Source organism: Physella acuta, unplaced genomic scaffold (assembly GCF_028476545.2).
Source record: "Physella acuta isolate Inbredline_101_S28 unplaced genomic scaffold, ASM2847654v3 ptg001440l, whole genome shotgun sequence".
Classification (NCBI taxonomy): Eukaryota; Metazoa; Mollusca; class Gastropoda; family Physidae; genus Physella; species Physella acuta.
The window spans coordinates 305,617-331,391 of NW_026732955.1; the positions used below are offsets into that span (position 1 = coordinate 305,617).

A 25,775-nucleotide genomic window follows, 5' to 3' on the forward strand; every position below is an offset into this window, starting at 1 on the left:
GTTTACAACAGCAGGCCTTTTTTAAAATGTATGTACATACGCCAAGACAAACAGAAGTTATTGTATTTTTGCATTATCTAGTAATCTGTCTTAACTGCTGTTAACGTAATTGACTAGTGTGCGTGTACATACGTTAATCTAAAATAAACATGTACACTTTCGCCTTGAACTTGGATACATGCGTGTCATGAGATGTTGGTGCTGTCTAACCACATTCTCGTCTGGCTGGAATGACGACACCTGTTCACGTCAGCTGGGGTAAATATTTACAAGTGATGTAATCATCTCCTGTCGCGGCGACTTACCTGGACTGATAGCTACAGACGAAGCCCTCAGTTTCCTCACAGTAGAGACACAGGTAGTCTCCGATACACAGCTGCTCACCCATGCCCTCCTCGGATGCCGCCCCGCTCAGCTGGGGAAACAAAGATTCTCCATCTTAACATTTTCAACGGTTCATATCATAACCAATGGGGACGTCAAGTGAAACATTCACCTGGGTAATTATCACACCTGTCATGTCGTGAGTTTAAACATGCTAGAGCAATTTTAGAGCAGTGGGATACATGATCACCAATTGGGGATTTGTCTAGGACATGCTCGACAACTAGGGATTCGTTAGGGACATACTCAGCAATGTGGGCTTAGTTAAGGATGTAACAAATGCAGTGTCGCTATGTGTTCCCAGAACTATAGCGTGACGTATGAACAAATAAAGGATTTATGTGTGGCTTAACATATTCAGGTCCTACTTTTGTAAGACTTGTAGCGAAAACTTAACAATATTCAGCAACTAGACTGAGATGGTGCCGTCTCTTTTAGTACGGCGATAAAAGACGTTTCAAGAGACAATTGAGACGTTACATACAGCCAGGAATGATTCCCTTAAGCGGAAAGCACAAAAACGATCAAAGCTGCGTCATTAACCTACAGGTGCCAGCTCGCGCATCAACTCGTTGATTTCTTTCCCAGGCTGGCAATTTTGTTTCGGCACAAGAGTACATCAACACATGACGTCACCACGGCTGTGAAATCTTACCCTAGGACCGCACTGAATGTACAACAGGCGCATGTCACCGTGACGTCACAGTTTGCTGCATCAAATAACGTGAACTTAATCAACCACAAAAAGGGTTTATTCATTTTCTTTTGTTGTGATGGCTTCAGCAACATGAGGCCACTCGGAAATTGGTCAGATGTTGACAGAAGAGAGAGAGAGAGAGAGAGAGAGAAAGAGAGAGAGAGAGAGAGAGAGAGAGGTGGGGTGGGGTGGGGTGGAGCGAGAGTGAGAGAGTTGGGTTATATAGAGAGTGGAGCTAAAGAGTTGAGCCAGATTGAACAAATCGATGTGCATGATGATCCGTCTGATGATTAGAGTCCAATCACCTTCCATTAGAACCAAAGTGGAGAGAATTTTAGCCAGTGATGCCTGATCTCGTTTAACTGGAGAACGTTGTGTTATTAAAACTATCTTTGAAACAAACGATTTTGGAGATAATAGCTGATTATCGAAATAACGTAGACATTTGGTTCAAACAGCCATTGAAAATCCTATAGGATTATCCTCGTCATTTTCATCTGTAACAATAATGCATTTTAAAATGCAGTTGTTTCCATTGGTCCACACCTCGACACAACAATACGACACAACACAACAACACGACACAACACACGACACAACAACACGACACAACAACACGACACAACAACACGACACAACACGACACTACACAACAACACGACACAACAATACGACACAACAACACGACACAACAACACGACACAACAACACGACACAACAACACGACACAACAACACGACACTACACGACACAACAACACGACACTACACTAAACGACACTACACACGACACAACACGACACAACAACACAACACTACACACGACACAACACGACACTACACTAAACGACACAACAACACGACACAACAACACGACACAACAACACAACACTACACACGACACAACAACACGACACTACACACGACACAACAACACGACACAACAACACGACACAACACGACACTACACTAAACGACACAACAACACGACACAACAACACGACACAACAACACAACACTACACACGACACAACAACACGACACTACACACGACACAACAACACGACACAACAACACGACACAACAACACGACACCACACGACACAACAACACGACACTACACTAAACGACACAACAACACGACACAACAACACGACACAACAACACAACACTACACACGACACAACAACACGACACGACACTACACAACAACACGACACTACACACGACACAACAACACGACACTACACACGACACAACAACACGACACTACACAACAACACGACACTACACAAGACACAACAACACAACACGACACAACAACACGACACAACAACACGACACTACACAACAACACGACACTACACACGACACAACAACACGACACTACACACGACACAACAACACGACACAACAACACGACACTACACACGACACAACAACACGACACTACACACGACACAACAACACGCAATTTTCTCAAAGGAAAAAAAAAACGTTACCTTCGTTCTTTACATTTTAAAATATTTGTGAATAAAAAATGAAGCGTAACCTTTAAGCTAAGTACTTAAAAGTTGTTTGTTTAAATTCATTACAGGGGTGTGATGAGCTTAACAGGTATAGAGACGTGAGAGAGTGCACAGTAATCGCCCTTTGATCGTTTACTCTACGGCGGCTCACTTAGTCAAGTGCGTTACGTGCCCTTTGATTGCACGGGAAATTTCTACCTTCGTGGATAAACAGTGGAATTATTGGCACATACAAACAACTATATCAACACATATGAGAAGTCGGTATCAGCACTTACACATGGCAAATACCAGCACACATAGGTGGCCTATATCATCACATATAGATGGCAAATGTTAGCACATATAGATGGGGAATATCATCACATATAGGTGGCCAATATTATCACGATATTAGCAGTTGGTTGGATGTAAAGTTACTGTCATTTGATGGGATTTACTGTTACTGTCATTTGATGGGATTTACTGTTACTGTCATTTGGTGGGATTTACTGTTACTGTCATTTGATGGGATTTACTGTTACTGTCATTTGATGGGATTTACTGTTACTGTCATTTGATGGGATTTACTGTTACTGTCATTTGATGGGATTTACTGTTACTGTCATTTGATGATATATGCTGTCATTGTCATTTGACAGTAGCGATGATAAGAACTAGACAAAGCTAATTGAGTGCCAGAAAACGGAGCAGCGGCTCCTCATTGTGGGCTGTGATGTGTGACTTATAAACTGGGTCGAACAGGAGGCTCTGCTAGCTGGGATTTTATGGGCCTCGGGCGGAATTTCCACGGCAGACAGACAGTGTGTAGGTGACCTGAAATACTCAGTGTGTAGGTGACCTGAAATACTCAGTCAGTGTGTAGAGGACATAGTGGGCGCATACAGAAAATGTGTATAAACGTAGTATGCGCAGTCAGAAAATGTGTATAAAACGTGGTATGCGCATTCAGGAATTGTATATAACGTAGTATGCGCAGTCAGAAAATGTGTATAAATGTAGTATACGCAGTCAGAAATTGTGTATATAATGTAGTAACGCAGTCAGAAATAGTGTATATATATGATATGTGGTTTGGGCCACCGTCTAGCTCATGTGGTCTAGGTCATATGGTCTGGGCCACCGTCTAGCTCATGTGGTTTGGGCCACCGTCTAGCTCATGTGGTTTGGGCCACCGTCTAGGTCATGTGGTCTGGGCCACCGTCTAGGTCATGTGGTCTGGGCCACCGTCTAGGTCATGTGGTCTGGGCCACCGTCTAGGTCATGTGGTCTGGGCCACCGTCTAGCTCATGTGGTTTGGGCCACCGTCTAGGTCATGTGGTCTGGGCCACCGTCTAGGTCATGTGGTCTGGGCCACCGTCTAGCTCATGTGGTTTGGGCCACCGTCTAGGTCATGTGGTCTGGGCCACCGTCTAGGTCATGTGGTCTGGGCCACCGTCTAGGTCATGTGGTCTGGGTCATATGGTCTGGGCCACCGTCTAGGTCATGTGGTCTGGGCCACCGTCTAGGTCATGTGGTCTGGGACACCGTCTAGCTCATGTGGTCTAGGTCATATGGTCTGGGCCACCGTCTAGGTCATGTGGTCTGGGCCACCGTCTAGGTCATATGGTTTGGGCCACCGTCTAGCTCATGTGGTTTGGGCCACCGTCTAGGTCATGTGGTCTGGGCCACCGTCTAGGTCATGTGGTCTGGGCCACCGTCTAGGTCATGTGGTCTGGGCCACCGTCTAGGTCATGTGGTCTGGGCCACCGTATAGGTCATGTGGTCTGGGCCACCGTCTAGGTCATATGGTTTGGGCCACTGTCTGGGTTATGTGGTCTGGGTCATGTGGTCTGGGTCATGTGGTCTGGGCCACCGTATAGGTCATGTGGTCTGGGCCACCGTCTAGGTCATATGGTTTGGGCCACTGTCTGGGTTATGTGGTCTGGGTCATGTGGTCTGGGTCATGTGGTCTAGTTCATGTGGTCTGGGTCACTGTCTGGGCCACCGTCTAGGACATATGGTTTGGGCCACTGTCTGGGTTATGTGGTCTGGGTCATGTGGTCTGGGTCACTGTCTGGACCACCGTCTAGGTCATGTGGTTTGGGCCACTGTCTGGGTCATGTGGTCTAGGTCATGTGGTATTGGTCATGTGGTTTGGGCCACCGTCTAGGTCATGTGGTCTGGGCCACCGTATAGGTCATGTGGTCTGGGCCACCGTCTAGGTCATGTGGTTTGGGCCACTGTCTGGGTTATGTGGTCTGGGTCATGTGGTCTGGGTCATGTGGTCTAGTTCATGTGGTTTGGGCCACTGTCTAGGTCATGTGGTTTGGGCCACTGTCTAGGTCATGTGGTCTAGGTCATGTGGTTTGGGCCACTGTCTAGGTCATGTGGTTTGGGCCACCGTCTAGGTCATGTGGTTTGGGCCACTGTCTAGGTCATGTGGTTTGGGCCACTGTCTAGGTCATGTGGTCTAGGTCTTATGGTCTGGGTCACTGTCTGGGTCATGACTAGTCAGCATAACGAGTGGTGCAGGCGTCTAGTTGAGTTGTTCTGACAGCAGGCGTTCGCTGAGAACTGACATGTGCATCTAGTTTGTAATGTCGACAACCGTGTATGTCTGCCATACAAAGCCCAGCCCCCACATATCTTTCTTCTACTTCATTCACCAGAGTTTGAGTCTTGTCATGCCAATTTATCTCCACCACGTTAGCACAACAATTGTATATCGCCGTCTTTGTGTTCAGGAATTTGTCTGTGTTCTGCTCCAGTGTAAGACTGAGCTCTCTCAAGCTAATACAGACCAAGAGAGACTTGAGCTATAACATTTGTAGAAGATCTAAAGCAATAGGCAGTTTTTTATGGTGGTTAATTGTTGAACAACACAACATTGACCCGGCAAAATCACCCCGACAAAAGGCTATCGACAGTAAGGTTCCTAACTGATCGTCTAAATGGCTCCTCTCAAAAAATACAATCTGGTAGGTGTCCGACTAGAGCAGGGGTCTCCAAACTACGGCCCGCGGGCCGGATGCGGCCCGCGAGGTCTTCTCGTCCGGCCCGCGGAGATCTTTTTGTCCACGAAAAAAATGTTGGAGGTGGATGAGGAACTTTGCCCAGAAAATTTAAAACAATTAGAAAATGTAGCTATGGGTGCAAATGCCATTGCCCTCCATGTTGCAGACATTGGTGAAAACATTGTGACTCAAATAGCGAAAAATGCAGGCAAGTTTCGCCTTTCTTCAATTGCAATTGATGAGTCGCTGGACAGCTGTTCTATCTCTCAACTGCTTGTGTTCATTAGAGGTGTGGATGAAGACATAAACATAACATAAGAGCTGGCTTCCCTACAGAAAAACATTCTGCAACCAATGTTCCTACACTATTATTTACCAGCAAGCTTTGCTGTGTATTGAATCCTGTGGTGAAGATGGTGAATTTAATAAGGTCAGATGGGCTCAACTATAGATAGTTCAGAGACATGTTGAAAGATACAAACACAGAATCGCAAGATTTACCCTATTACACAACAGTAAGATGGCTAAGTTGTGAGAAAGTTCAGAGCAGAGTATTTTAGTAAAAAGAGGAAATAGGTTACTTACTGGAAAATAAAGGCAAGCCACATACATTAATGTCTGATGATGATTGGGTATGGAAATTTGCCTCTGCTACAGACATAACTAGCTAGTCATTTTAATTTTCTGAACCTAAAACTACAAGAGAGGGAAATCTAGCTTCTGATCTTTACACACATCTTCGGGCTTTCAGATCCAAAGTTGTCATGTTTTTAACAAATACAGACCAACAACTTGATGCACTTTCAGCAGTGCAAGGTCTTAATGTCTGAGGCAACAGCTAAGTCCCACGGGTCATTTGTATGCGAAATCATCAAAGCTGCAGTTTCAGTAGCAATTTCCTGACTTTGATTCGAAGGCAAAAGAAGTGAGACTGTTTCAAAGCCAATTTTAAGCAGATGTGGCCAGTTGCCATATGAACTGCAGCTGGAGGTCGTTGAATTGCAAGCAATTTTGCCATAGGAAGACTTTCCTAATATTAAAACGTTGGCATCAAAGTACCATTCACATTTTGGAACAACATACCTGTGTGAACAAACATTTTCAAGAATGAAATACGTGAAGAAAAATTTGAGAACAAACTTTGAGCTCGACAGTGTTTCTTTCTGACTTTTTTCTCAGGGGGGACGACGACACTTGAAATGTGTATATATTTCTAGATACATTTCATTTCGTCGGGAAGGGGTTGGTAGACGTTCTTCGGTGGGGGGGGGGGGGGGGGGGGGTGCATCTCAAAAAGATGCCTCGAAGAAACTCTGGCCCCCGAAGTGATATTTTCTAGTTAATGCGGCCCTCGGGCTGATAAGTTTGGAGACCCCTGGACTAGAGTTAGGTGGGACTAGGTCATCTTTAGGAGTCTAGCTTCAAAATGTTGCAATATCTTCAAGTGATGGTATAATGCTTAAAAGTACCATCTGGACAGCTAGACTTGAACCTATCGAAATACCGCACTAAACAGCGCTGCTCAGTACTAGTTAAAATGCAAGACAATAATTGAATTTTTATAATGGGAGGAAGATTAATTTACTGCGGGCTCGTAATGAACTATAAGAGCTATATGAGCTTGAAGTTAGAAGGAAATACAAAGAATGGCCTAGCTAGGGTTGACTTAGCGCCCAATGTTGAATAGTATGCGATAGTATGCGATAATCTACTTTAAGATCCGATGGGCTGGCATGTTAGGCAAGCTTCATGTACGACTTGTGCCGATTTGTTGAGAGCCCTATTGACGGGAGTCGTATTGACGGGTACTTTAGTCGTTTGCTAGTTTGAGAGTATTTTTTTAGGGGTATATATATATATATATATATATATATATATATATATATATATATATATATATATATATATATATATATATATATATATATATATATATAAGTTACAGTTCGTAATGACTCGAATTATCCTTCTCTGCCTTGGAATTCTTCATAATACATTACACAATTTAAATTAAAAAAACAACACATTTAAATTTCCGGACAAGCCACAAGTTCAAATAGAGAGCAGGTGTCTCTCAGCTAAAATCAATTAACGTCTTGAGTCTAGTCATTTGTGAACCTCTAGGCTTCCCACACTTGCCAGAAGGTTCTAGACGATTTTTTAATGAGTCATTTACACTGGTGATTTAACGCGATGACAAAATAAGCAAGTATTTACTCACGGTCGGTAATTTGTATCATTGATTCAGATGAAAACTATTCCGTGTTCAAAAGCACGAAAAATGAAAGGAAAAGGTGAGACAATTTAAAAAAACAACAACAATAAATCTTATAACGCGAATTACATGCCGGGGTGGGAAGGGGGGGGGGGGGGGGGTTATAGCATAAATGTACTTTTAGTAATTTCTTCAACTAAAATCTATCGGAGCAGCGGCGCAGCGTGTAGGATTGGGTGGGCCGGCCGCACCTGCTTCTGCTCCATGGGGAGGCAACTCATGGATATATTGAGCTGTAGTACTGAATCAAATATATTCAATTGATATATTGAGCTGTAGTACTGAATCAAATATATTCAATTGATATATTGAGCTGTAGTACTGAATCAAATATATTCAATTGATATATTGAGCTGTAGTACTGAATCAAATATATTCCAAGTTAAGGAGTTAGGAGAGAAAAAAAAATTAAAATGCCTTTTTGTTTTATTTGTGTGTACATAGGTTAGGATACTTAATGTTTATTTGTGTATATCTAGGATAGGATACTTTATGTCTATTTGTGTATATCTAGGTTAGGATACTTTATGTCTATTTGTGTATATCTAGGTTAGGATAATTCAGGGCAACTATTTGGCACATCTGCGACTCGGTAATGCCGGCCATCTTAAAAAAATATTTGTGGGGTTCTTATGTTAAAAAAATTAAGCGGGAGAGATCTACCCTAAACTTTCTCGAATATTCTTAGATATATAAAAAATAAAAGTCGTATGCATTATTTGAGAAATTGGAAATAGGATAAAGTACTAGTTTGGGTCACCGGAAATTACCCAAAATTTGTCAGAAAACAGAATTAGATCTTTTACTTATATTTGAACTTATATGTGAAATTTCATCTATCTATCAGAACTCAAGTTATAGGCTTTTGAAAAGCCAAAAGTAGAATAAGTTCCACTTTCGGTAACTTGAAATCGCTGATCTGTATCAACAGAAATACAAATTTGATATAATACTTATATATGAATTTCATCAACCTAGCTATAACGGTACTCAAGTTATCGTGTTCACAGACAGACACACAGACATACGGACATAATTGCAAAACTAAGTTTTTCCGACTCAGTGAGGGGTTAAACGATTTCGATTTTTTTGCACAATTAAAATACTTTCTCTATACTTCGTATACGAGAAAGTAAAAACTAACATATATTGATCTTATAATCTTTCTTTTTACAATCAAGAGTCAGCTGGCTATATAAAAAACAATCTAGAAATATTCTGTATTGTGAAATACCATTAAATTTAATTGGTAAAGTTAGGGTATTTCACAATCCCAAAGAGCAGAAGCCTTACAAACTGTGATTCAAATTGTGCTCACAAAATTGTGAGGTGGCTTCACTAGTTTGGGTGTTACCAGGTGCGGCAACTGTGGGTGTCACCCCACCACCCCTTTCAAACTAATTTGCGATTAAGGTTTGGTGCCACCCCATCACATTTGTTGTCTGAACTTGATAAAACATTGCTTTCACTGTAAATGTTACGATTTTTGTCGTGGTGTTACGCATTAGATGGTGTCACCCGGTGCGAACTGCTTCCCCCCCCCCCCCGTGTCACGCCACTGATGAGAACATATTTATTTAAAAAATTAATCAAATGTATTTACACAGTGTGTGATTAGAAAAAATGATGATACTTTACCAAGAGATTATTTGAACTGATATGTTTAGATACCCCTCACACAATACTAAAAGGGGACAGGGACATGGAAAGCTTATAAATTCACAATCCACATTTTGGTGTTTTTGTAAATGACGATTGTGTGATGTTGAACTGACCCAATTTATTATCATTGTGTGATGTTGAATTGACCCAATTTATTATCATTGTGTGATGTTGAATAGACCCAATTTATTATCATTGTGTGATGTTAAATTGACCCAATTTATTATCATTGTGTGATGTTGAACTGACCCAATTTATTATCATTGTGTGATGTTGAATTGACCCAATTTATTATCATTGTATGATGTTGAACTGACTGTTCATGATCAGTAAGTGATGTGGACGGGGGGACGGGGGGAGAGAAACACTGGTCAATGTATATATTATCTATATAAACTATATTTTTTCGAATGGGTAGTGGGGGAGGGTGGATGCCTGAAACATGCACGTTAACCCCCCCCCCCCCCCCCGCCTGCACACATTCCTCTCATTCCTTTGAACTAATCCTCCCTCAGTAAACATTAGCTGTAATTATGTTTTGCAGTAATGCAACGTTGATTTTGTTTTTACTCTCCCCCCCCCCCCCCCCCCAACACCCACTTGTAATTCAGGTAAACAATAATTTAACTCTATTTGCTTCGTTCTTCGTACTCGCCGTTAAGGGTCTGATAAAACTGGATATTCCAAACCTAAACTTAGCATTATGGCAAACTATTTCAAACCGGAAGTGTGCATATGAAAATACCACAACTCTTAACAACACCCTACCCAACTAAAAAAGAGGTGTCTGGTGCGTATTTTGGAATAATTATTTTTAAGCATGCTTGAAAGCGAACCTTATTGGAATCAATATTTTACTTACAGATGCTTGCTCCATCTTATCCATCTAATGAATTATAATGCTTATTTACGAGCCAAAGAATTGTTCTGCCTTTATCGCACAAACCGTTTTAGTGTTTAAAGACAGCGCAGAACGGCATGTGTTTGCAAACATTTGAGGCCAACTTTGAACTGGATATGTCAGGAAAATGTCAACATACTTCTGGCTTTAACTTAACTCGGGGAAACCAAAACGGGACCAAGTTGCCAAAATGTGATGTTTTTCCTGCCACACAAAATGTGATGTTTTTCCTGCCACAAAGCGAGCGTGACTAAGAGTGAGTACACAAGGTCAAACGTTTGCAGGCACCTGTTTCGTTTTTTTTTTAACAGGAGGCAGCCTAAGGCGTTTTCTAGTCGGAGGCAGCTTAAGGCGGTTTTCTAGTCGGAGGCAGCTTAAGGCGGTTTTCTAGTCGGAGGCAACTTAAGAATTTGTTTGTGGACTGCTACATGCAACTAGACTGCTACATGTCAGTAGCCACTAGACTGCTACATGTCAGTAGCCACTAGACTGCTACATGCCACTAGCCACTAGACTGCTACATGTCAGTAGCCACTAGACTGCTACATGCCACTAGCCACTAGACTGCTACATGCCACTAGCCACTAGACTGCTACATGTCAGTAGCCACTAGACTGCTACATGTCAGTAGCCACTAGACTGCTACATGTCACTAGACTGCTACATGTCAGTAGCAACTAGACTGCTACATGTCAGTAGCTACTAGACTGCTACATGTCAGTAGCCACTAGACTGCTACATGCCACTAGCCACTAGACTGCTACATGTCAGTAGCCACTAGACTGCTACATGCCACTAGCCACTAGACTGCTACATGCCACTAGCCACTAGACTGCTACATGTCAGTAGCCACTAGACTGCTGCATGTCAGTAGCCACTAGACTGCTACATGTCACTAGACTGCTACATGTCACTAGCCACTAGACTGCTACATGTCAGTAGCTACTAGACTGCTACATGTCACTAGACTGCTACATGTCAGTAGCCACTAGACTGCTACATGTCACTAGACTGCTACATGTCAGTAGCCACTAGTCTGCTATATGTCAGTAGCCACTAGACTGCTACATGTCAGTAGCCACTAGACTGCTACATGTCAGTAGCCACTAGACTGCTACATGTCACTAGCCACTAGACTGCTACATGTCACTAGACTGCTACATGTCAGTAGCCACTAGACTGCTACATGTCAGTAGCCGCTAGACTGCTACATGTCAGTAGCCACTAGACTGCTACATGTCAGTAGCCAGTAGACTGCTACATGTCAGTAGCCACTAGACTGCTACATGTCAGTAGCCACTAGACTGCTACATGTCAGTAGCCACTAGACTGCTACATGTCAGTAGCCACTAGACTGCTACATGCCACTAGACTGCTACATGTCAGTAGCCACTAGACTGCTACATGTCAGTAGCCACTAGACTGCTACATGTCACTAGACTGCTAGTCCCAATCAAGCCACTGTACTGTACCCTGACATCTGTGTGTACTTAACAGAACGAGTTCATTTGTCCATGATTCACGTTACCCCATCTGGTTTAAACAAACAGAAAAAAAATGATGACCTTATATAGATTGGTTAAATCTGATGTTAAGTCTTCGTAAAGCTGGCCCAAGAATTAGATGAATCAGATTCGTGTCAACTTGCTAATGGACCAAATACATAGGGAACAATTTAGTTCTACTGCCGCAGGCATTTCTAGATGACAGACAGGCAGTGTAAATAGAGACAGGCAGTGTGGGAAGACACAGGCAGTGTGGACAGAGACAGGCAGTGTGGGCAGAGACAGATGGTGTGGGCAGAGACAGGCCGTGTGGGCAGAGACAGGCCGTGTGGGCAGAGACAGGCAGTGTGGGCAGAGACAGGCCGTGTGGGCAGAGACAAACGGTGTGGGCAGAGACAGACCGTGTGGGCAGAGACAGGCCGTGTGGGCAGAGACAGGCCGTGTGGGCAGAGACAGGCAGTGTGGGCAGAGACAGGCAGTGTGGGCAGAGACAGATGGTGTGGGCAGAGACAGACAGTGTGGGTAGAGACAGGCAGTGTGGGTAGAGACAGGCCGTGTGGGCAGAGACAGGCAGTGTGGGTAGAGACAGGCCGTGTGGGCAGAGACAGACCGTGTGGGCAGAGACAGACAGTGTGGGTAGAGACAGGCAGTGTGGGTAGAGACAGGCCGTGTGGGCAGAGACAGGCAGTGTGGGTAGAGACAGACCGTGTGGGCAGAGACAGACGGTGTGAACAGCTTTCTATAAAAACTGGAAGAGCCAGTAACTATCTCGCTGTACATACCAGTGTACGTAAGCTCCTGTAGCAACAGGAAAACATTTGGCTCGCTCGTGTTACAAGTTACAAAACTTGTTCGACAAATATTTTTCTTTCAGTTGAAACATGTTGTAAGTTTCAAATTTTTTTCGTTCAGTTGCTAAACATGTTGCAAGTTGCAAATATTTTTCTTTCAGTTGAAACATGTAAGTTTCACGCTTGTTCCAGCAACATTTCTATGTGGTAACAGGTTTCATGAGGGCAAAATGGCATGGTTTTAAAAAGTGCCGTGAGCTAAAACAAAAGTGCCGTGAGCTAGAACAAAAGTGCCGTGAGCTAAAACAAAAGTGCCGTGAGCTAAAACAAAAGTGCCGTGAGCTAAAACAAAAGTGCCGTGAGCTAGAACAACTAGCAGCTTGCACTTCGCAAATTTTGTATGTGTAGCCTGGGTTGTGACATAAGAGCGAGATTTATGAGTGGAAAATGATTACCTCCCCGTGTCTATTTGTTAAACAATGTCAAACTTTGGCCGCCCCCATCTCCCCACCCGAACACGTTTATGGGCGTACCCCAGCAGGTACGACCTTTCCTGCTCTATGATCCTATCTGCGACATGCTCCAATGTTCGGAGCACGGTGCCGGTATAAACCACGGAGACTAGCTGAGCGCGATACACGACTCTGATAGATGCCATTATGGCCGCTATCTCATGACTTGTTCTCCTAGCTTTGTGTGGACACTGGGGACTTCACTTCCACTGCCAGCAACTGTTTGTTTACTGTACACACAGAGGCGTATCCAGGTTTTCAGTGTAGGGGGAGCGAAAAATAGCAAAAAAGGCGCCGAATTTGTAATATGTTCTATATACGTATATATATATATATATATATATATATATATATATATATATATATATATCATCCTCGTGTCATCATATATGTCATCCTCGTACAATTTACTTTATAATAGCATTATATCTTCTAAAAATTGGAATGCATAAGACACGTAAATGAAGATATTTTTATTGCTTAATCAGTTTTACAAAACGGTATTCATTTTAAATTAAAAAAGAAACAGTATTTAGTAAGGCCTATGTAACACATTTGATAGCAATTTTGTTGTATCCTGTACTCTAGAACTTCTGTTAGAACTACAACATCCTTTTTCGTCGAGGTTTCATTTTAGCAAAATGATTAATTACGTCTTTTAAATCAACATCAGAAGCTAATTGCCGTTCAATCGTAATCAGGCTACGCAGGACAACCTGTCTTCGTTCATAGTAGAACGGATGTATGTTTTCAGGAGTTTAAGACGGCTGAAGGATCTTTCTGCTCCGGCACTGCTTATTGGTAAAGTCAGAAATATACGATACAAAGTTTGCCCATAAGTAAATTTAAATACAGGTGTCACAGTAGTTGTATTTGTTTCTGTATTGTAATTTTTAAAAAATCAATCACACGATTCAAACTGTATATATATAAAGTAATTATGTGTGAAGTTTTAAGTATAACATTTTCTAATTCAATTATTCGTTAACAAATACATTATACCGTGGACTTAAACTTAACACCCCTCTTGTCAAGTGGTACCACCCGTAGATGTTTTTTAAACATTGCATTGCATCGTAATGGTTATTTTTAGAACGGCAAACTGATGCAGCTGTTAATACGTGTTGTAAACGTAGACAGTACTAGACTAGTACAATAATGCTTAATTGCTGCATGAAAAGAAATCTTGTGATTTACATAGATGTGACGAACAAAAATATTTTTTTAACAAATATCATTGTTTAAAACTTTGAGTTTAAAAAGTTTCCAAAAAGGCGCCACTTTGCTGAAAATGGCCAGAGGGGGAGCAGGCGCTCCCCCCTGCTCCCCCCTGCGTACGCTACTGGTCCTAAAATCGTCGTCAGATAGTTCAATCTGAAATAGTTCGAGACATACAACTCTAGAAGATACTGATGACCTATAGGACGATAACCCAGGTCATAAAACCACAGACACGAGGAACTGAGTGTAAAAGTCTTTCAGGTGAAGGGTTGTAGGGTGTTGGTGGTTTTAGTAGATGTGTCGGTGGTTTTGGTAGATGTGTCGTTGTTTTTGGTAGATGTGTCGTTGTTTTTGGTAGATGTGTCGTTGTTTTTGGTAGATGTGTCGTTGTTTTTGGTAGATGTGTCGTTGTTTTTGGTAGATGTGTCGTTGTTTTTGGTAGATGTGTCGTTGTTTTTTGTAGATGTGTCGTTGTTTTTGGTAGATGTGTCGTTGTTTTTGGTAGATGTGTCGTTGGTTCAAGTAGTTGTGTCGGTGTTTTGAGTAGATGTGTTGGTGGTTTTGGTAGATGTGGCGGTGGTTTTGGTAGATGTGGCGGTGGTTTTGGTAGTTGTGTCGGTGGTTTTAGTAGATGTGTTGGTGGTTTTAGTATGAAATGTGTTCCAGTTATTTGTGAAAGCTTATATCGGAAATTAGAGAAAGTTATATTTCAGACGTTTTTTTAGGCAAGTTTGTGCTAGCAGGTTTATGTGGATGTGCTGTACTACTGGATATAGACTTTCTTCATCCTTAATTCTAATGTTTGACGGTATTATTTCCAACACAATTCAGTGTTAATTGTTATGCTCCATTTAGGCCGTTACTTAGATTTCAACATGATTTTCTTTTTGGATTTGCTTCCAACCAAGAACAAACTACAAGGCAGCAATTGTTTGATTTTCGAGTTGTCTCTCCTAGATGAGTGGATGTCTCATCTGCCGGGGGTTCGAACTCTGAACGTTTCGGTTTAGCAACCATGAGCTTTATGACCCGACCACGCCGACACTAAGGCACCGACATTATAGATGAAAATCAATAAACGATCAATCATATTGCAGGGGACATCCCCCTCCCCGCACCTCCCACCCCTTGCCAGAACGCCCCACGTAAAACACGCACTCACACACACACACATGCACATACACATTCAACTTAATTTAAAAAATCCATTCCCAAAGTCCCGCAAAAATTCCTTTGTTAGACGTGTCGTGTAGAAGAAAATCGGTTTAAATCGCTTTTTTGAATTTCAAAGCTAAGCCTCCACTAGCTATAGCAATAGCAGCATTATGAAACTTATACATTCTCTTTAAACAATCCGTTGTCATGGTAATTAAAAAACAATATTTTTAATACTAATAATCGTTTGCACATTTTTTGTTAAACAAATGTTGTTTTTATGGTATAAGACCTCCTTAACAATACTTTGTTGTTATAAAGTTTTTACTAATCGCTTGATCAGTTTTTGCTAGTAGCTGATCAACTATTGTCTTTTATCTGGCACATTTGAAAGAACTTTAAAAACTCGGGCAAATATAAAAAAAACGCTAATATAAAATAACTTAAAGTTTTATATTCTTTTCTTTTATATAAAACTTTATATAATTTTATATTATCGTTTGTGTTACGGTGGATGTCCCCATAATCTACGGGGGTTCGAACTCTGAACGTTTGGTTTAGCAGCCATGAGCTATACGACCCGACTGCGTCGACACCTGGGCACCGACTGTATAGATGGAACAGTGGCGTAGCGAGGTCGGGTGTCACCCGGTGCGGCACTTAATGGTGTCACCCCCCAGAGGCGTAGCGACCCTTCCCGGGGAAAAACATTCAAACTTTCGATTTGCACCTCCCTCAAACTTTCGATTTGCACCCCCCCCCCCTCAAACTTACGATTTGCACCCCCCCCTTCAAGTTTTTCTCTACATATTTTGCTATTTTTTGCCTTGAGGTCACCCCCCTAAATGGTGTCACCCGGTGCGATCCGCACCCCCGCCCCCCCCCCTCGCTACGCCTCTGAGATGGAAATCCATAATGTAATGTGAGGTATATTGAAAGGTAGGTTTGTGGTCCAGTATGATGCAAGTGGTTGCGTTTCTCACAGATGAAGAGGAAATGTCCTACATTAAGGAGAGGTAGACATGTCCTACATTAAGGAGAGGTAGACATGTCCTACATTAAGGAGAGGTAGAAATGTCCTACATTAAGGAGAGGTAGAAATGTCCTACATTAAGGAGAGGTAGAAATGTCCTATATTAAGGAGAGGTAGAAATGTCCTACATTAAGGAGAGGTAGAATAGTCCTACATTAAGGAGAGGTAGAAATGTCCTACATTAAGGAGAGGTAGAATAGTCCTACATTAAGGAGAGGTAGAAATGTCCTACATACGTGTTGTAAACGTTGACTCTACTTGTCTATTACTGTTATAATTAATTGCCGCATGAAATAAATCTTGTGATTTGATTAGATGTGCCGACCAAAGATAATTTTTTAACAAATATCAATGTTTAAAACTTTGAGTTTAAAAAAATTCCAAAAAGGCGCCACTTTGCTAAAAATGGCCAGAGGGGGAGCGGCCGCTCCCCCTGCGTACGCTACTGTGTACACACAACCTGTAGGGCTAGACATTTTCCAACATATCCCAAGAGGCGTCATTAGCTGGATCACACGTCATCCCGTCTGTCCGATCGAACCTTTACTCTCTGCTCCACTCTTCTACAACATTCTCACCTCATACTCTGCTCATATGCCTCGTCATTTACTCAATCTTTTGGTACTTCGTATAACGCCCCGTCTCTAAAACTCTCCCCTGCTATAGGCGCCCTCTATATGAAGCAGTTCCTGCTTGCTGTATTTGATTTTTCTATCGTTATGTTGCATGCGACAAACGAACAGGCAAGCGACATTTTTAAAGGCAAACATGTTTTTATGGCATATTTGACTGAATGTTACTTTATCCAGTAACATGACATTGGGCTAAAGTAGTCTTGTAGTCAGTCAAGTAGTTGGGTCCATTAGTCAGTCAAGTAGGTCCATCCATTAGTCAGTCAAGTAGGTGGGTCCATTAGTCAGTTAAGTAGGTCCATCCTACACTGTCAGTCAAGTAGTTGGGTCCATTAGTCAGTCAAGTTTGTGGGTCCATTAGTCAGTCAAGTAGGTCCATCCATTAGTCAGTCAAGTAGGTCCATCCATTAGTCAGTCAAGTAGTTGGGTCCATTAGTCAGTCAAGTAGGTGGGTCCATTAGTCAGTCAAGTAGGTCCATCCATTAGTCAGTCAAGTAGGTCCATCCATTAGTCAGTCAAGTAGGTCCATCCATTAGTCAGTCAAGTAGGTCCATCCATTAGTCAGTCAAGTAGGTCCATCCATTAGTCAGTCAAGTAGGTGGGTCCATTAGTCAGTCAAGTAGGTGGGTCCAGTAGTCAGTCAAGTAGGTCCATCCATTAGTCAGTCAAGTAGGTCCATCCATTAGTCAGTCAAGTAGGTCCATCCATTAGTCAGTCAAGTAGGTGGGTCCATTAGTCAGTCAAGTAGGTCCATCCATTAGTCAGTCAAGTAGGTCCATCCATTAGTCAGTCAAGTAGGTGGGTCCATTAGTCAGTCAAGTAGGTGGGTCCATTAGTCAGTCAAGTAGGTCCATCCATTAGTCAGTCAAGTAGGTCCATCCATTAGTCAGTCAAGTAGGTCCATCCATTAGTCAGTCAAGTAGGTCCATCCATTAGTCAGTCAAGTAGGTGGGTCCATTAGTCAGTCAAGTAGGTGGGTCCAGTAGTCAGTCAAGTAGGTCCATCCATTAGTCAGTCAAGTAGGTCCATCCATTAGTCAGTCAAGTAGGTCCATCCATTAGTCAGTCAAGTAGGTGGGTCCATTAGTCAGTCAAGTAGGTGGGTCCATTAGTCAGTCAAGTAGGTCCATCCATTAGTCAGTCAAGTACGTGGGTCCATTAGTCAGTCAAGTAGGTCCATCCATTAGTCAGTCAAGTAGGTCCATCCATTAGTCAGTCAAGTAGGTCCATCCATTAGTCAGTCAAGTAGGTCCATCCATTAGTCAGTCAAGTAGGTCCATCCATTAGTCAGTCAAGTAGGTGGGTCCATTAGTAAGTCAAGTAGGTGGGTCCATTAGTCAGTCAAGTAGGTCCATCCATTAGTCAGTCAAGTAGGTCCATCCATTAGTCAGTCAAATAGGTCCATCCATTAGTCAGTCAAGTAGGTCCATCCATTAGTCAGTCAAGTAGGTGGGTCCATTAGTCAGTCAAGTAGGTGGGTCCAGTAGTCAGTCAAGTAGGTCCATCCATTAGTCAGTCAAGTAGGTCCATCCATTAGTCAGTCAAGTAGGTCCATCCATAGTCAGTCAAGTAGGTGGGTCCATTAGTCAGTCAAGTAGGTCCATCCATTAGTCAGTCAAGTAGGTCCATCCATTAGTCAGTCAAGTAGGTGGGTCCATTAGTCAGTCAAGTAGGTGGGTCCATTAGTCAGTCAAGTAGGTCCATCCATTAGTCAGTCAAGTAGGTCCATCCATTAGTCAGTCAAGTAGGTCCATCCATTAGTCAGTCAAGTAGGTCCATCCATTAGTCAGTCAAGTAGGTGGGTCCATTAGTCAGTCAAGTAGGTGGGTCCAGTAGTCAGTCAAGTAGGTCCATCCATTAGTCAGTCAAGTAGGTCCATCCATTAGTCAGTCAAGTAGGTCCATCCATTAGTCAGTCAAGTAGGTGGGTCCATTAGTCAGTCAAGTAGGTCCATCCATTAGTCAGTCAAGTAGGTCCATCCATTAGTCAGTCAAGTACGTGGGTCCATTAGTCAGTCAAGTAGGTCCATCCATTAGTCAGTAAAGTAGGTCCATCCATTAGTCAGTCAAGTAGGTCCATCCATTAGTCAGTCAAGTAGGTGGGTCCATTAGTCAGTCAAGTAGGTCCATCCATTAGTCAGTCAAGTACGTGGGTCCATTAGTCAGTCAAGTAGGTCCATCCATTAGTCAGTCAAGTAGGTCCATCCATTAGTCAGTCAAGTAGGTGGGTCCATTAGTCAGTCAAGTAGGTGGGTCCAGTAGTCAGTCAAGTAGGTCCATCCATTAGTCAGTCAAGTAGGTGGGTCCATTAGTCAGTCAAGTAGGTCCATCCATTACTCAGTCAAGTAGGTCCATCCATTAGTCAGTCAAGTAGGTCCATCCATTAGTCAGTCAAGTAGGTCCATCCATTAGTCAGTCAAGTAGGTCCATCCATTAGTCAGTCAAGTAGATGAGTTCGTTAGTCAGTCAAGTAGGTCCATCCATTAGTCAGTCAAGTAGGTCCATCCATTAGTCAGTCAAGTAGGTTGGTCCATTAGTCAGTCAAGTAGGTCCATCCATTAGTCAGTCAAGTAGGTGGGTCCATTAGTCAGTCAAGTAGGTCCATCCATTAGTCAGTCAAGTAGGTCCATCCATTAGTCAGTCAAGTAGGTCCATCCATTAGTCAGTCAAGTAGGTTGGTCCATTAGTCAGTCAAGTAGGTGGGTCCATTAGTCAGTCAAGAGGTCCATCCATTAGTCAGTCAAGTAGGTGGGTCCAGTAGTCAGTCAAGTAGGTCCATCCATTAGTCAGTCAAGTAGGTCCATCCATTAGTCAGTCAAGTAGGTCCATCGATTAGTCAGTCAAGTAGATGAGTCCATTAGTCAGTCAAGAAGGTACATCCCGTAGTCAGTCAAGTAGATGAGTCCATTATTCAGTCAAGTAGGGGGATGCTGGTCTACACAAAACAAACATGAATTATTTGCTAGGGACTGTCAAGCAGGAATGTATCCATAGGGATTATGTCAGCCAGTTGACATAGTTCAAACTTTGATCTAAAAAAAAATCCAGCCGTCTCTTAGGGACGTTACCCTCATGGTGAGGTCATGATGGTAGACATCGACGGAGATATGATGTTCACAATACGACGGAGACATGTTGTTCACAATACGACGGAGACATGTTGTTCACAATACGACGGAGAGATGTTGTTCACAATACGACGGAGACACGTTGTTCACAATACGACGGAGACATGTTGTTCACAATACGACGGAGAGATGTTGTTCACAATACGACGGAGACACGTTGTTCACAATACGACGGAGACATGTTGTTCACAATACGACGGAGAAACGTTGTTCACAATATGACGGAGACATGTTGTTCACAATACGACGGAGAGATGTTGTTCACAATACGACGGAGACACGTTGTTCACAATACGACGGAGACATGTTGTTCACAATACGACGGAGAAACGTTGTTCACAATATGACGGAGACATGTTGTTCACAATACGACGGAGACACGTTCACAATACGACGGAGACATGTTGTTCACAATACGACGGAGACATGTTGTTCACAATACGACGTAGACATATTGTTCACAATTCGACGGAGACATGTTGTTCACAATACGACGGAGACATGTTCACAATACGACGGAGACATGTTGTTCACAATACGACGGAGACATGTTCTTCACAATACGACGGAGACATGTTGTTCACAATACGACGTAGACATGTTGTTCGCAATTCGACGGAGACATGTTGTTCACAATACGACGGAGACATGTTCACAATACGACGGAGACATGTTGTTCACAATACGACGGAGACATGTTGTTCACAATACGACGGAGACATGTTCACAATACGACGGAGACATGTTGTTCACAATACGACGTAGACATGTTGTTCACAATACGACGGAGACATGTTGTTCACAATACGACGGAGACATGTTGTTCACAATACGACGGAGACATGTTGTTCACAATACGACGTAGACATGTTGTTCACAATACGACGGAGACATGTTGTTCACAATACCACGGAGACATGTTGTTCACAATACGACGGAGACACGTTCACAATACGACGGAGACATGTTGTTCACAATACGACGGAGACATGTTCACAATATGACGGAGACATGTTGTTCACAATACGACGGAGACATGTTGTTCACAATACGACGGAGACATGTTGTTCACAATACGACGGAGACATGTTGTTCACAATACGACGTAGACATGTTGTTCACATTACGACGTAGACATGTTGTTCACAATACGACGGAGACATGTTGTTCACAATACGACGGAGACATGTTGTTCACAATACGACGGAGACATGTTGTTCACAATACGACGTAGACATGTTGTTCACAATACGACGTAGACACGTTGTTCACAATACGACGGAGACATGTTGTTCACAATACGACGGAGACATGTTGTTCACAATACGACGGAGACATGTTCACAATATGACGGAGACATGTTGTTCACAATACGACGGAGACATGTTGTTCACAATACGACGGAGACATGTTCACAATACGAGGGAGACACGTTCACAATACGACGGAGACATGTTGTTCACAATACGACGGAGACATGTTGTTCACAATACGACGGAGACATGTTGTTCACAATACGACGGAGACATGTTGTTCACAATATGACGGAGACATGTTGTTCACAATACGACGTAGACACGTTGTTCACAATACGACGGAGACATGTTCACAATACGACGGAGACACGTTCACAATACGACGGAGACATGTTGTTCACAATACGACGGAGACATGTTGTTCACAATACGACGGAGACATGTTGTTCACAATACGACGGAGACACGTTGTTCACAATACGACGTAGACATGTTCACAATACGACGGAGACATGTTGTTCACAATACGACGTAGACATGTTGTTCACAATACGACGGAGACATGTTCACAATACGACGGAGACATGTTGTTCACAATACGACGTAGACATGTTGTTCACAATACGACGGAGACATGTTGTTCACAATACGACGGAGACATGTTCACAATACGACGGAGAGATGTTGTTCACAATATGACGGAGAGATGTTGTTCACAATACGACGGAGACACGTTCACAATACGACGGAGACATGTTGTTCACAATACGACGGAGAGATGTTGTTCACAATACGACGGAGACATGTTGTACACAATATGACGGAGAGATGTTGTTCACAATACGACGGAGACACGTTCACAATACGACGGAGACATGTTGTTCACAATACGACGGAGAGATGTTGTTCACAATACGACGGAGACATGTTGTACACAATACGACGGAGAGATGTTGTTCACAATATGACTGAGAGATGTTGTTCACAATACGACGGAGACATGTTGTTCACAATACGACGGAGACATGTTGTTCACAATACGACGGAGACATGTTGTTCACAATACGACGGAGACATGTTGTTCACAATACGACGGAGACATGTTGTTCACAATACGACGGAGACATGTTGTTCACAATACGACGGAGAGATGTTGTTCACAATATGACGGAGAGATGTTGTTCACAATACGACGGAGACATGTTGTTCACAATACGACGGAGACTTTTTGAACGGAATACGAGAGAACCACTCCAATAGAACATGGCTTATTATATTATTAGAGCACTCCATTCCAATCCAGTTACCAGAACTATGTACACCAGACACATGTTACATAGGAATGTCACACAAAGAATTTCGATAGTTTAAACACAGAACGGGAATTTACTTTATTTTTAGACGACTCAATACTGGGTTGTGTCAATGCGACAAGCCTATCCTCACCTACAACTAACTCGCTGCCCAGATAGGCTTCAAATGTTCTAAAAACTGAAAACTTGGGCTAACTTGTCTAAAATTGTTAGATTATTTTGATTTTCTTGACCGAAAAGCAAGTGTCAATTGAAGAAAACTCCAGTTATCAATGAACAATTTAACTGTCAAACTTGGCGAAATCTACCTCAAAAAACATGGATGGTTGTAGGCATTAGTAAAGTTAGTGTCACTTTCACAGGTTATGGTGTCACGTACATAGGTTTTGGTGTCACGTACATAGGTTTTGGTGTCACGTACACAGGTTTTGGTGTCAAGTACACAGGTTTTGGTGTCAAGTACACAGGTTTTGGTGTCATGTTCATAGGCTTTGGCGTCAGATACATAGGTTTTGGTGTCAAGTACATAGGTTTTGGTGTCACGTACATAGGATATGTTTTTGTGTCACGTACATAGGTTCAGTGTTTCTTCCAGACTTTTTTCTCCGGGGGGGGGGGGGCACTTGAAATCTTCGGGGGGGGGGGGGCGGTAAACTTTCTTCGGGGGGGGGGGGGGGCGAACACTGTTAAAAGTATATATTTTCTATATAAATTATATAAATTTCATTTCGTTCGGGGGGGGGGGCCTGGAAGAAACTCTGCATAGGTTTTGGTGTCACGTCCAAAGGTTTTGGTGTCACGTACACAGGTTTTGGTGTCACGTACATAGGTTTTGTGTCACGCACACAGGTTTTGGTATCACGTACACAGGTTTTGGTGTCACGTACATAGGATATGTTTTTGTGTCACGTACACAGGTTTTGGTGTCACGTACATAGGTTTTGGTGTCACGTACATAGGTTTTAGTGTCACGGAAAGAGCCGAGAACAACCGATGTATAAGATGTGTTTTAGTCTTAACACACTGTCACACCTCTAGTCTTAACACACTGTCACACCTCTAGTCTTAACACACTGTCACACCTCTAGTTACACACTGTCACACCTCTAGTTACACACTGTCACACCTCTAGTTACACACTGTCACACCTCTAGTTACACACTGTCACACCTCTAGTTACACATTGTCACACCTCTAGTTACACACTGTGACACCTCTAGTTACACACTGTGACACCTCTAGTTACACACTGTCACATCTCTAGTTACACACTCTCACACCTCTAGTCTTAACACACTGTCACACCTCTAGTTACACACTGTCACACCTCTAGTCTTAACACACTGTCACACCTCTAGTTACACACTGTCACACCTCTAGTAACACACTGTCACACCTCTAGTAACACACTGTCACACCTCTAGTAACACACTGTCACACCTCTAGTAACACACTGTCACACCTCTAGTAACGCACTGTCACACCTCTAGTCTTAACACACTGTCACACCTCTAGTTACACACTGTCACACCTCTAGTCTTAACACACTGTCACACCTCTAGTTACACACTGTCACACCTCTAGTCTTAACACACTGTCACACCTCTAGTTACACACTGTCACACCTCTAGTAACACACTGTTACACCTCTAGTAACACACTGTCACACCTCTAGTAACACACTGTCACACCTCTAGTAACACACTGTCACACCTCTAGTAACACACTGTCACACCTCTAGTAACACACTGTCACACCTCTAGTAACACACTGTCACACCTCTAGTTACACACTGTCACACCTCTAGTCTTAACACACTGTCACACCTCTAGTTACACACTGTCACACCTCTAGTCTTAACACACTGTCACACCTCTAGTTACACACTGTCACACCTCTAGTCTTAACACACTGTCACACCTCTAGTTACACACTGTCACACCTCTAGTAACACACTGTCACACCTCTAGTTACACACTGTCACACCTCTAGTCTTATCACACTGTCACACCTCTAGTTACACACTGTCACACCTCTAGTTACACACTGTCACACCTCTAGTCTTAACACACTGTCACACCTCTAGTTACACACTGTCACACCTCTAGTCTTAACACACTGTCACACCTCTAGTTACACACTGTCACACCTCTAGTAACACACTGTCACACCTCTAGTAACACACTGTCACACCTCTAGTAACACACTGTCACACCTCTAGTAACACACTGTCACACCTCTAGTAACACACTGTCACACCTCTAGTTACACACTGTCACACCTCTAGTCTTAACACACTGTCACACCTCTAGTTACACACTGTCACACCTCTAGTCTTAACACACTGTCACACCTCTAGTTACACACTGTCACACCTCTAGTCTTAACACACTGTCACACCTCTAGTTACACACTGTCACACCTCTAGTAACACACTGTCACACCTCTAGTAACACACTGTCACACCTCTAGTAACACACTGTCACACCTCTAGTAACACACTGTCACACCTCTAGTTACACACTGTCACACCTCTAGTCTTAACACACTGTCACACCTCTAGTTACACACTGTCACACCTCTAGTCTTAACACACTGTCACACCTCTAGTTACACACTGTCACACCTCTAGTCTTAACACACTGTCACACCTCTAGTTACACACTGTCACACCTCTAGTAACACACTGTCACACCTCTAGTCTTAACACACTGTCACACCTCTAGTTACACACTGTCACACCTCTAGTTACACACTGTCACACCTCTAGTCTTAACACACTGTCACA

The 25,775-nt window shown here is 42.9% G+C and overlaps 1 protein-coding gene across 11 annotated transcripts in view; it reads right to left on the reverse strand.

Moving 5' to 3' along the window:
- The window catches only part of LOC131927780 (inositol 1,4,5-trisphosphate receptor type 1), a 164,093-nt gene that overhangs the window by 41,620 nt on the left and 96,698 nt on the right, over positions 1–25,775 (reverse strand). For 10 of the 11 annotated variants that reach the window (XM_059283590.1, XM_059283588.1, XM_059283594.1 and 7 more), the window contains one exon: positions 306–415. In XM_059283590.1, coding sequence (XP_059139573.1) covers positions 306–388 — 83 coding nt within the window. In that variant the 5' untranslated portion in view covers positions 389–415. Of the gene's footprint in view, positions 1–305; positions 416–10,404; positions 10,549–25,775 lie in introns of those variants that run through there. The other variant, XM_059283584.1, reaches the window with a different exon arrangement.